Source organism: Vicia villosa, linkage group LG5, assembly GCF_029867415.1.
Source record: "Vicia villosa cultivar HV-30 ecotype Madison, WI linkage group LG5, Vvil1.0, whole genome shotgun sequence".
Classification (NCBI taxonomy): Eukaryota; Viridiplantae; Streptophyta; class Magnoliopsida; order Fabales; family Fabaceae; genus Vicia; species Vicia villosa.
In genome coordinates, this window is record NC_081184.1 from 147,872,013 (window position 1) to 147,886,647 (window position 14,635).

The 14,635-nt window shown below is 32.1% G+C and overlaps 2 protein-coding genes across 2 annotated transcripts; both read right to left on the bottom strand.

Moving 5' to 3' along the window:
* Positions 1–10,494: 10,494 nt before the first annotated feature.
* On the bottom strand, positions 10,495–12,201 carry LOC131603097 (berberine bridge enzyme-like 21). Its single transcript, XM_058875353.1, has one exon. It carries the CDS (start codon positions 12,042–12,044, stop codon positions 10,791–10,793), a length of 1,254 nt encoding a protein of 417 aa, XP_058731336.1. The 5' UTR covers positions 12,045–12,201; the 3' UTR covers positions 10,495–10,790.
* Positions 12,202–12,352: 151 nt separating this feature from the next.
* On the bottom strand, positions 12,353–14,378 carry LOC131603096 (berberine bridge enzyme-like 21). The gene has a single exon (XM_058875352.1). It carries the CDS (start codon positions 14,250–14,252, stop codon positions 12,492–12,494), a length of 1,761 nt encoding a protein of 586 aa, XP_058731335.1. The 5' UTR covers positions 14,253–14,378; the 3' UTR covers positions 12,353–12,491.
* Between the last annotated feature and the right edge of the window lie 257 nt (positions 14,379–14,635).

The window sequence follows — 14,635 nt, forward strand, 5'->3', positions numbered from 1 at the left end:
TCTCATTGAAGAGATCGATGAGAAATTAGATTATCACTGAAGAGATCCTTACGGCCCTTTGTGGGCTATTAAATGTTGGATTATTATTGATGGTCAGAGGACAACAGTCACATTTTTAGAGTATGGAGGCTCACATAACAAATTCATTTAAGTTGGGGCGAGAAACGTCAGCATACTATTCTCTACATGTTTAACCCTTCCGCTAGTGGCAAAACTATATCTTGGGAATTTATATGTAAATTAGATGTGACAATCATACTGATTAAGGGTTTTGGACCAAGTAAGGTTTTCTGTTATGTATGTCATTTTCCAAACAATAATAATATTTAAATATATTTGATTAATTAAATTGTTTAATTTAAAAAATAATGGATAGTTAGTTGGGTGCTATAGTATGTTTAAGGATGATAATTGTTAATTAATTTTAATATTATTATTTATTACTATAAATATGAGAAAATAAATAATTTATTTATATCATTAATATGGAGTTTCCCTTCTCAGTTTGTTCATTTATCTCGAAAATAAATAATATGTGTCGTTGAGGATATCCTTGCCAGATCTGTAGTCACGAGAGATGGATTCTCATTGAAGAGATCGATGAGAAATTAGATTATCACTTATTATTTATTACTATAAAATATGAGAAAATAAATAATTTATTTATATCATTAATATGGAGTTGCCCTTCTCAGTTTGTTCATTTATCTCGAAAATAAATAATATGTGTTCACATGATAACAAAGGCTTTAAAGTTGAGATGGTGAATGTCATTGAGCGATTATATACGTTCTTAGCCTATCGCTAGCGGTAGTCTCATATCATTGGATTTTATGAATATTCGTTTTGCGCTAATTATTTTGGGATTTTTATATTAAAAAGTTTGTTATCACCTCGTTGTAATCAATGTGAGATGACAATTACGTATTGGAGTTACTATCGATGGATTCTCGTTGAGGATATCCTTGCCAGATCGGTAGTCACGAGAGATGGATTCTCATTGAAGTGATCGATGAGAAATTAGATTATCACTGACGAGATCCTTACGGCCCTTTGTGGGCTATTAAATGTTGGATTATTATTGATGGTCAGAGGACAACAGTCACATTTTTAGAGTATGGAGGCTCACATAACAAATTCATTTAAGTTGGGGCGAGAAACGTCAGCATACTATTCTCTACATGTTTAACCCTTCCGCTAGTGGCAAAACTATATTTGGGAATTTATATGTAAATTAGATGTGACAATCATACTGATTAAGGGTTTTGGACCAAGTAAGATTTTCTGTTATGTATGTCATTTTCCAAACAATAATAATATTTAAATATATTTGATTAATTAAATTGTTTAATTTAAAAAATAATGGATAGTTAGTTGGGTGCTATAGTATGTTTAAGGATGATAATTGTTAATTAATTTTAATATTATTATTTATTACTATAAATATGAGAAAATAAATAATTTATTTATATCATTAATATGGAGTTTCCCTTCTCAGTTTGTTCATTTAAAATAAAAATATTATTGTTTGGAAAATGACATACATAACAGAAAATCTTACTTGGTCCAAAACCCTTAATCAGTATGATTGTCACATCTAATTTACATATAAATTCCCAAGATATAGTTTTGCCACTAGCGGAAGGGTTAAACATGTAGAGAATAGTATGCTGACGTTTCTCGCCCCAACTTAAATGAATTTGTTATGTGAGCCTCCATACTCTAAAAATGTGACTGTTGTCCTCTGACCATCAATAATAATCCAACATTTAATAGCCCACAAAGGGCCGTAAGGATCTCGTCAGTGATAATCTAATTTCTCATCGATCACTTCAATGAGAATCCATCTCTCGTGACTACCGATCTGGCAAGGATATCCTCAACGAGAATCCATCGATAGTAACTCCAATACGTAATTGTCATCTCACATTGATTACAACGAGGTGATAACAAACTTTTTAATATAAAAATCCCAAAATAATTAGCGCAAAACGAATATTCATAAAATCCAATGATATGAGACTACCGCTAGCGATAGGCTAAGAACGTATATAATCGCTCAATGACATTCACCATCTCAACTTTAAAGCCTTTGTTATCATGTGAACACATATTATTTATTTTCGAGATAAATGAACAAACTGAGAAGGGCAACTCCATATTAATGATATAAATAAATTATTTATTTTCTCATATTTTATAGTAATAAATAATAAGTGATAATCTAATTTCTCATCGATCTCTTCAATGAGAATCCATCTCTCGTGACTACAGATCTGGCAAGGATATCCTCAACGACACATATTATTTATTTTCGAGATAAATGAACAAACTGAGAAGGGAAACTCCATATTAATGATATAAATAAATTATTTATTTTCTCATATTTATAGTAATAAATAATAATATTAAAATTAATTAACAATTATCATCCTTAAACATACTATAGCACCCAACTAACTATCCATTATTTTTTAAATTAAACAATTTAATTAATCAAATATATTTAAATATTATTATTGTTTGGAAAATGACATACATAACAGAAAACCTTACTTGGTCCAAAACCCTTAATCAGTATGATTGTCACATCTAATTTACATATAAATTCCCAAGATATAGTTTTGCCACTAGCGGAAGGGTTAAACATGTAGAAAATAGTATGCTGACGTTTCTCGCCCCAACTTAAATGAATTTGTTATGTGAGCCTCCATACTCTAAAAATGTGACTGTTGTCCTCTGACCATCAATAATAATCCAACATTTAATAGCCCACAAAGGGCCGTAAGGATCTCTTCAGTGATAATCTAATTTCTCATCGATCTCTTCAATGAGAATCCATCTCTCGTGACTACCGATCTGGCAAGGATATCCTCAACGAGAATCCATCGATAGTAACTCCAATACGTAATTGTCATCTCACATTGATTACAACGAGGTGATAACAAACTTTTTAATATAAAAATCCCAAAATAATTAGCGCAAAACGAATATTCATAAAATCCAATGATATGAGACTACCGCTAGCGATAGGCCAAAAACGTATATAATCGCTCAATGACATTCACCATCTCAACTTTAAAGCCTTTGTTATCATGTGAACACATATTATTTATTTTCGAGATAAATGAACAAACTGAGAAGGGCAACTCCATATTAATGATATAAATAAATTATTTATTTTCTCATATTTTATAGTAATAAATAATAAGTGATAATCTAATTTCTCATCGATCTCTTCAATGAGAATCCATCTCTCGTGACTACAGATCTGGCAAGGATATCCTCAACGACACATATTATTTATTTTCGAGATAAATGAACAAACTGAGAAGGGAAACTCCATATTAATGATATAAATAAATTATTTATTTTCTCATATTTATAGTAATAAATAATAATATTAAAATTAATTAACAATTATCATCCTTAAACATACTATAGCACCCAACTAACTATCCATTATTTTTTAAATTAAACAATTTAATTAATCAAATATATTTAAATATTATTATTGTTTGGAAAATGACATACATAACAGAAAATCTTACTTGGTCCAAAACCCTTAATCAGTATGATTGTCACATCTAATTTACATATAAATTCCCAAGATATAGTTTTGCCACTAGCGGAAGGGTTAAACATGTAGAGAATAGTATGCTGACGTTTCTCGCCCCAACTTAAATGAATTTGTTATGTGAGCCTCCATACTCTAAAAATGTGACTGTTGTCCTCTGACCATCAATAATAATCCAACATTTAATAGCCCACAAAGGGCCGTAAGGATCTCGTCAGTGATAATCTAATTTCTCATCGATCACTTCAATGAGAATCCATCTCTCGTGACTACCGATCTGGCAAGGATATCCTCAACGAGAATCCATCGATAGTAACTCCAATACGTAATTGTCATCTCACATTGATTACAACGAGGTGATAACAAACTTTTTAATATAAAAATCCCAAAATAATTAGCGCAAAACGAATATTCATAAAATCCAATGATATGAGACTACCGCTAGCGATAGGCTAAGAACGTATATAATCGCTCAATGACATTCACCATCTCAACTTTAAAGCCTTTGTTATCATGTGAACACATATTATTTATTTTCGAGATAAATGAACAAACTGAGAAGGGCAACTCCATATTAATGATATAAGTAAATTATTTATTTTCTCATATTTTATAGTAATAAATAATAAGTGATAATCTAATTTCTCATCGATCTCTTCAATGAGAATCCATCTCTCGTGACTACAGATCTGGCAAGGATATCCTCAACGACACATATTATTTATTTTCGAGATAAATGAACAAACTGAGAAGGGAAACTCCATATTAATGATATAAATAAATTATTTATTTTCTCATATTTATAGTAATAAATAATAATATTAAAATTAATTAACAATTATCATCCTTAAACATACTATAGCACCCAACTAACTATCCATTATTTTTTAAATTAAACAATTTAATTAATCAAATATATTTAAATATTATTATTGTTTGGAAAATGACATACATAACAGAAAACCTTACTTGGTCCAAAACCCTTAATCAGTATGATTGTCACATCTAATTTACATATAAATTCCCAAGATATAGTTTTGCCACTAGCGGAAGGGTTAAACATGTAGAGAATAGTATGCTGACGTTTCTCGCCCCAACTTAAATGAATTTGTTATGTGAGCCTCCATACTCTAAAAATGTGACTGTTGTCCTCTGACCATCAATAATAATCCAACATTTAATAGCCCACAAAGGGCCGTAAGGATCTCGTCAGTGATAATCTAATTTCTCATCGATCACTTCAATGAGAATCCATCTCTCGTGACTACCGATCTGGCAAGGATATCCTCAACGAGAATCCATCGATAGTAACTCCAATACGTAATTGTCATCTCACATTGATTACAACGAGGTGATAACAAACTTTTTAATATAAAAATCCCAAAATAATTAGCGCAAAACGAATATTCATAAAATCCAATGATATGAGACTACCGCTAGCGATAGGCTAAGAACGTATATAATCGCTCAATGACATTCACCATCTCAACTTTAAAGCCTTTGTTATCATGTGAACACATATTATTTATTTTCGAGATAAATGAACAAACTGAGAAGGGCAACTCCATATTAATGATATAAATAAATTATTTATTTTCTCATATTTTATAGTAATAAATAATAAGTGATAATCTAATTTCTCATCGATCTCTTCAATGAGAATCCATCTCTCGTGACTACAGATCTGGCAAGGATATCCTCAACGACACATATTATTTATTTTCGAGATAAATGAACAAACTGAGAAGGGAAACTCCATATTAATGATATAAATAAATTATTTATTTTCTCATATTTATAGTAATAAATAATAATATTAAAATTAATTAACAATTATCATCCTTAAACATACTATAGCACCCAACTAACTATCCATTATTTTTTAAATTAAACAATTTAATTAATCAAATATATTTAAATATTATTATTGTTTGGAAAATGACATACATAACAGAAAATCTTACTTGGTCCAAAACCCTTAATCAGTATGATTGTCACATCTAATTTACATATAAATTCCCAAGATATAGTTTTGCCACTAGCGGAAGGGTTAAACATGTAGAGAATAGTATGCTGACGTTTCTCGCCCCAACTTAAATGAATTTGTTATGTGAGCCTCCATACTCTAAAAATGTGACTGTTGTCCTCTGACCATCAATAATAATCCAACATTTAATAGCCCACAAAGGGCCGTAAGGATCTCGTCAGTGATAATCTAATTTCTCATCGATCACTTCAATGAGAATCCATCTCTCGTGACTACCGATCTGGCAAGGATATCCTCAACGAGAATCCATCGATAGTAACTCCAATACGTAATTGTCATCTCACATTGATTACAACGAGGTGATAACAAACTTTTTAATATAAAAATCCCAAAATAATTAGCGCAAAACGAATATTCATAAAATCCAATGATATGAGACTACCGCTAGCGATAGGCTAAGAACGTATATAATCGCTCAATGACATTCACCATCTCAACTTTAAAGCCTTTGTTATCATGTGAACACATATTATTTATTTTCGAGATAAATGAACAAACTGAGAAGGGCAACTCCATATTAATGATATAAATAAATTATTTATTTTCTCATATTTTATAGTAATAAATAATAAGTGATAATCTAATTTCTCATCGATCTCTTCAATGAGAATCCATCTCTCGTGACTACAGATCTGGCAAGGATATCCTCAACGACACATATTATTTATTTTCGAGATAAATGAACAAACTGAGAAGGGAAACTCCATATTAATGATATAAATAAATTATTTATTTTCTCATATTTATAGTAATAAATAATAATATTAAAATTAATTAACAATTATCATCCTTAAACATACTATAGCACCCAACTAACTATCCATTATTTTTTAAATTAAACAATTTAATTAATCAAATATATTTAAATATTATTATTGTTTGGAAAATGACATACATAACAGAAAATCTTACTTGGTCCAAAACCCTTAATCAGTATGATTGTCACATCTAATTTACATATAAATTCCCAAGATATAGTTTTGCCACTAGCGGAAGGGTTAAACATGTAGAGAATAGTATGCTGACGTTTCTCGCCCCAACTTAAATGAATTTGTTATGTGAGCCTCCATACTCTAAAAATGTGACTGTTGTCCTCTGACCATCAATAATAATCCAACATTTAATAGCCCACAAAGGGCCGTAAGGATCTCGTCAGTGATAATCTAATTTCTCATCAATCACTTCAATGAGAATCCATCTCTCGTGACTACCGATCTGGCAAGGATATCCTCAACGAGAATCCATCGATAGTAACTCCAATACGTAATTGTCATCTCACATTGATTACAACGAGGTGATAACAAACTTTTTAATATAAAAATCCCAAAATAATTAGCGCAAAACGAATATTCATAAAATCCAATGATATGAGACTACCGCTAGCGATAGGCTAAGAACGTATATAATCGCTCAATGACATTCACCATCTCAACTTTAAAGCCTTTGTTATCATGTGAACACATATTATTTATTTTCGAGATAAATGAACAAACTGAGAAGGGCAACTCCATATTAATGATATAAATAAATTATTTATTTTCTCATATTTTATAGTAATAAATAATAAGTGATAATCTAATTTCTCATCGATCTCTTCAATGAGAATCCATCTCTCGTGACTACAGATCTCGCAAGGATATCCTCAACGACACATATTATTTATTTTCGAGATAAATGAACAAACTGAGAAGGGAAACTCCATATTAATGATATAAATAAATTATTTATTTTCTCATATTTATAGTAATAAATAATAATATTAAAATTAATTAACAATTATCATCCTTAAACATACTATAGCACCCAACTAACTATCCATTATTTTTTAAATTAAACAATTTAATTAATCAAATATATTTAAATATTATTATTGTTTGGAAAATGACATACATAACAGACAATCTTACTTGGTCCAAAACCCTTAATCAGTATGATTGTCACATCTAATTTACATATAAATTCCCAAGATATAGTTTTGCCACTAGCGGAAGGGTTAAACATGTAGAGAATAGTATGCTGACGTTTCTCGCCCCAACTTAAATGAATTTGTTATGTGAGCCTCCATACTCTAAAAATGTGACTGTTGTCCTCTGACCATCAATAATAATCCAACATTTAATAGCCCACAAAGGGCCGTAAGGATCTCGTCAGTGATAATCTAATTTCTCATCGATCACTTCAATGAGAATCCATCTCTCGTGACTACCGATCTGGCAAGGATATCCTCAACGAGAATCCATCGATAGTAACTCCAATACGTAATTGTCATCTCACATTGATTACAACGAGGTGATAACAAACTTTTTAATATAAAAATCCCAAAATAATTAGCGCAAAACGAATATTCATAAAATCCAATGATATGAGACTACCGCTAGCGATAGGCTAAAAACGTATATAATCGCTCAATGACATTCACCATCTCAACTTTAAAGCCTTTGTTATCATGTGAACACATATTATTTATTTTCGAGATAAATGAACAAACTGAGAAGGGCAACTCCATATTAATTATATAAATAAATTATTTATTTTCTCATATTTTATAGTAATAAATAATAAGTGATAATCTAATTTCTCATCGATCTCTTCAATGAGAATCCATCTCTCGTGACTACCGATCTGGCAAGGATATCCTCAACGAGAATCCATCGATAGTAACTCCAATACGTAATTGTCATCTCACATTGATTACAACGAGGTGATAACAAACTTTTTAATATAAAAATCCCAAAATAATTAGCGCAAAACGAATATTCATAAAATCCAATGATATGAGACAACCGCTAGCGATAGGCCAAAAACGTATATAATCGCTCAATGACATTCACCATCTCAACTTTAAAGCCTTTGTTATCATGTGAACACATATTATTTATTTTCGAGATAAATGAACAAACTGAGAAGGGCAACTCCATATTAATGATATAAATAAATTATTTATTTTCTCATATTTTATAGTAATAATATGAGACTACCGCTAGCGATAGGCTAAGAACGTATATAATCGCTCAATGACATTCACCATCTCAACTTTAAAGCCTTTGTTATCATGTGAACACATATTATTTATTTTCGAGATAAATGAACAAACTGAGAAGGGCAACTCCATATTAATGATATAAATAAATTATTTATTTTCTCATATTTTATAGTAATAAATAATAAGTGATAATCTAATTTCTCATCGATCTCTTCAATGAGAATCCATCTCTCGTGACTACAGATCTGGCAAGGATATCCTCAACGAGAATCCATCGATAGTAACTCCAATACGTAATTGTCATCTCACATTGATTACAACGAGGTGATAACAAACTTTTTAATATAAAAATCCCAAAATAATTAGCGCAAAACGAATATTCATAAAATCCAATGATATGAGACTACCGCTAGCGATAGGCCAAAAACGTATATAATCGCTCAATGACATTCACCATCTCAACTTTAAAGCCTTTGTTATCATGTGAACACATATTATTTATTTTCGAGATAAATGAACAAACTGAGAAGGGCAACTCCATATTAATGATATAAATAAATTATTTATTTTCTCATATTTTATAGTAATAAATAATAAGTGATAATCTAATTTCTCATCGATCTCTTCAATGAGAATCCATCTCTCGTGACTACAGATCTGGCAAGGATATCCTCAACGACACATATTATTTATTTTCGAGATAAATGAACAAACTGAGAAGGGAAACTCCATATTAATGATATAAATAAATTATTTATTTTCTCATATTTATAGTAATAAATAATAATATTAAAATTAATTAACAATTATCATCCTTAAACATACTATAGCACCCAACTAACTATCCATTATTTTTTAAATTAAACAATTTAATTAATCAAATATATTTAAATATTATTATTGTTTGGAAAATGACATACATAACAGAAAATCTTATTTGGTCCAAAACTCTTAATCAGTATGATTGTCACATCTAATTTACATATAAATTCCCAAGATATAGTTTTGCCACTAGCGGAAGGGTTAAACATGTAGAGAATAGTATGCTGACGTTTCTCGCCCCAACTTAAATGAATTTGTTATGTGAGCCTCCATACTCTAAAAATGTGACTGTTGTCCTCTGACCATCAATAATAATCCAACATTTAATAGCCCACAAAGGGCCGTAAGGATCTCGTCAGTGATAATCTAATTTCTCATCGATCACTTCAATGAGAATCCATCTCTCGTGACTACCGATCTGGCAAGGATATCCTCAACGAGAATCCATCGATAGTAACTCCAATACGTAATTGTCATCTCACATTGATTACAACGAGGTGATAACAAACTTTTTAATATAAAAATCCCAAAATAATTAGCGCAAAACGAATATTCATAAAATCCAATGATATGAGACTACCGCTAGCGATAGGCTAAGAACGTATATAATCGCTCAATGACATTCACCATCTCAACTTTAAAGCCTTTGTTATCATGTGAACACATATTATTTATTTTCGAGATAAATGAACAAACTGAGAAGGGCAACTCCATATTAATGATATAAATAAATTATTTATTTTCTCATATTTTATAGTAATAAATAATAAGTGATAATCTAATTTCTCATCGATCTCTTCAATGAGAATCCATCTCTCGTGACTACAAATCTGGCAAGGATATCCTCAACGACACATAATATTTATTTTCGAGATAAATGAACAAACTGAGAAGGGAAACTCCATATTAATGATATAAATAAATTATTTATTTTCTCATATTTATAGTAATAAATAATAATATTAAAATTAATTAACAATTATCATCCTTAAACATACTATAGCACCCAACTAACTATCCATTATTTTTTAAATTAAACAATTTAATTAATCAAATATATTTAAATATTATTATTGTTTGGAAAATGACATACATAACAGAAAACCTTACTTGGTCCAAAACCCTTAATCAGTATGATTGTCACATCTAATTTACATATAAATTCCCAAGATATAGTTTTGCCACTAGCGGAAGGGTTAAACATGTAGAGAATAGTATGCTGACGTTTCTCGCCCCAACTTAAATGAATTTGTTATGTGAGCCTCCATACTCTAAAAATGTGACTGTTGTCCTCTGACCATCAATAATAATCCAACATTTAATAGCCCACAAAGGGCCGTAAGGATCTCTTCAGTGATAATCTAATTTCTCATCGATCTCTTCAATGAGAATCCATCTCTCGTGACTACCGATCTGGCAAGGATACCCTCAACGAGAATCCATCGATAGTAACTCCAATACGTAATTGTCATCTCACATTGATACATATTATTTATAGAAGAACCATCATTGTAATTAGCCCAATTAAACACAGATTCAATCCAACTCATTTCAGCACAATTTTCCTTCTTTAGTCCCAACAAAGGAAACTCCTTCCCTAATAATGTCACAAGTTCATCAGTACCTCCAAGAAACAAACCTTGAACTGAAGTTCTTATGGTTTTCTGACCTTTCACAACCTTTGAATTCACAGGCTGCAAAAGTAGTCTCATGAAAAGTCTGTCGTCGGTTCGTGGCGCAACTTGTTGCCATTGGACAATAATATCAAGAACATTTTGCTCCAAACTCTTGTCAACTGTAAAAACTGTAACCTTTTCGGGTACTGAAACAAGTTTAACAGTGTATGATAAGATGACACCAAAACTTGCTCCTCCACCACCTCTAATAGCCCAAAACAGATCTTCCCCCATAGTTTTCCTGTCAAGAATTCTACCATTGACATCAACAATTTTAGCATCAATAACATTATCACTAGATAAACCATATTTTCTCATCAAGTTACCATAACCTCCTCCACTCAAGTGTCCACCAACACCAACAGTTGGACAAACGCCAGCAGGAAAGCCATGAACTTTACTCTTTTCCCATATCCGATAATAGACTTGTCCAAGACTCGCAGCGGTTTGAACCACAGCGATCTCGTTTTGTATATCAACGGTAATGTTTTGAAAATTAAACATGTCAATGATAATAAAGGGCAAGTCAGAGATATATGAAATACCTTCAAAATCATGGCCTCCGCTTCTAATTTTGAGATGAAGACCAGTGGTTTTGGAGCAAAGTACAGTGGCCTGTACTTGGTTTTCATGCAGAGGGGTGATGATAAGTAATGGTTTTGTGGTGGAAGGGGTGTTGAACCTTGCATTTCTAGCAAAGGCTTGAAAAATAGATGTGTATGATGCATTGGTTTGGGCATAGACTATGTTGGAAACTTGATCTTGTGGTGTTGTGTGGCTCTTAAGACATTGAAGAAAAGTTTCATAAATGGACTCACTTGATGAGGCTGCATGAGAATTAGAAACATGTAGAACAAGTATAATTATAACAGAAAGAAATGGCAGAAGTTTTGATTTATCCATTGCAATTCTAAAAATGGAAGTAAAGAAATCACACATAAAGAAAAGGGTTGTAGAAGGTAGGACTTTATATAAAAGAAGACATATTGGACCACACAAGTTTATGGCCTTTAGTTTGCAATAAATAATTTTGAGTTGAGATAATTTTGGTTTTCCAGCTCATTCAAGTCTATCTGGCTAGCATGCTAAAAAAAAGCTACAAGTATATGTGTCATTGTTTCTTCTACAGTGATCATTTTCTAGATAGTTGGTGTAGTTTATTCTCATATATCCCACCGAATATTTGCATTTCAGAACAAGCACAGAACAAAGATTACACAATACTATATAAAAATCAAAGGCAATACATGTCTAGAGCAGTATCAGTAATAATTGTATTTCTTTAATGTTTTCACTTTGATTCTGTCTCTAGGTATGTGATTCTATCATCACAACTCAAGTCTGATTTCTTTAATTGTATTTCTTTAATGTGTATAATTACAATAGTCACATGAATAATTCAAGGATGAGAAACCATACAATTACCACATTTACCACGAGTTTCCTATTCATGCTTGAAAGCAACAATTTGTCAGCACTAGATGTACCGGCGCTCGAGTTGAAACCTGCAATCACTGAAGTTGGAATACTTTGTTCATTCCTGAAGAAGTTTTCTGGATCAACTTCAGTCTTGATCTTGACCAGCCTCTCAAAGTTGTTATTGAAATACTTCGTTCCATAAACAAGCCCTTGTTCGTAACTACTATTTCGGAAATCGTTGGTACCAATATCAAGGTCCCTATAATTTAAGAAGGCTCTTCTTGGACTATTTGACACAAAAGGTGTCATGTAACTATAAAGCATTCTAGCCTGATTGGTAAAATTGTTTTCTACATCAATTCCAGGTTCCTCCCAATTCACAGAATACTGAATCTTGAACAGATTCCCTGCACGGTGAGGAAACGCGGTAGCATCAGAAGCTACCGCGTTCATTTTTCCACCGTAAGGATTGAAAACCAATCCTACTTTTCCCAATTCAATCACCTTCTTCCATATCCCTTCCAACCCATCTTTCGAAATCGGATTCTCCACGTAATCCGATTTCCTTTTGAGAAACTTCGCCGAATCAATATTCCTGTCAAGAAGCACTTCCGGTTTCGAGTCATTTCCAATACTAGCCCACCAAAGCACAGAACCAATCCAACTCATTTCAGAACAATTTTCTTTCTTCAAACCAAGAGAAGGAAACTCCTTCCCCAATAGTGTAACAAGCTCATCAGCGCCACCAAGAAACAAAGCCATAACAGTTACTCTAACAGTTATCTCCCCTTTCACAACCTTAGAACTCACAGGCTGAATCAGCATCCTCATGAAAAGCCTATCATCGATCCGCGGCGACACCTGCTGCCACTGCAACACAACCTCAGTAACATTCTGATCCAAACTATCCAAACCCTTCGCAACGCGAAAAACAGTAACAACTTCAGGTACTTGAACCAACTTAATACTGTAAGATAAAATAACACCAAAACTAGCTCCACCACCACCTCTAATAGCCCAAAAAAGATCCTCCCCCATTGATTTCCTATCAAGAATCCTACCATTAACATCAACAATTTCAGCATCAACAACATTATCAATAGACAACCCAAATTTTCTCATCATGTTACCATACCCTCCACCACTCAAGTGACCACCAACACCAACAGTAGGACAAACCCCAGCAGGAAAGCCATGAACTTTACTCTTCTCCCAAATCCTATAATAAACCTCACCAAGTATTGCACCAGACTGAACCACAGCAACCTCGTTTTGTATGTCAACAGTAATGTTCCGGAAGTTGAACATGTCAAGGATAATAAAAGGTTCAATATTAGAGACATAGGAGATACCTTCAAAGTCATGACCACCACTCCTTATTTTGAGCTGAATTCCAATGGTTTTGGAGCAAAGTATGGTAGTTTGGACATGGGATTGTTGAAGAGGAGTGATGATTAGTAAGGGTTTTGGAGTAGAAGTTTTGTTTAATCTAGCATTACGTATGTAGGCTTGAAGAAGAGAAGAAAAAGAAGAGTTGGTCTGTGAAAAGACTATGTTGGATATTTGGTCTGAAGGGTTTGTGTGATTTGTTAGACACTCAAGGAATGAGGTATACACTGATTCTGCTGTTGGTGATGATGTCTCAGAAACAGTGAGATGAAGAAGAAGAAGAAACAGAAGAAGAAAAAGTGTAGAAGAATGAACCAAAGTACTAGATTTTTTTTCCATTGTTATTGGTGTTTACTTGTTGTGGAAAAAACATCGGTTTGTTTCTTTAAACATTTGACAACAACATAGCAAGTGAGTGTTACAAAAAGTAGTTTTTTTAGTAGTATTATTATTATCAATTGATTTTTACAAGAAATCATATCAAAGAATATAGAAGATGCTGGAATAAATTGTTTTATAATTATTAATAGCTCGAAGTCGATGAAAACATGGTAATCTTACAAAGTTTTTATCGGTTATTTCTTTAATATGTTCAAAAGTTGAGTTATTTAGACACGTCAAACTTTAATATCTTTATCAGAACCGCATAGTTTACTAATTGTGTATGATTTTTTGATAGGGGTGGCAAAACGGGCCGCCCGCCCCGCCCGCCGTCCGTTCTG

Bases quoted from the DNA above. Each gene is read 5' to 3' on its own strand.
- LOC131603097 (XM_058875353.1), bottom strand. From the start codon at position 12,044: ATGTGTGATTTCTTTACTTCCATTTTTAGAATTGCAATGGATAAATCA.
- LOC131603096 (XM_058875352.1), bottom strand. From the start codon at position 14,252: ATGGAAAAAAAATCTAGTACTTTGGTTCATTCTTCTACACTTTTTCTT.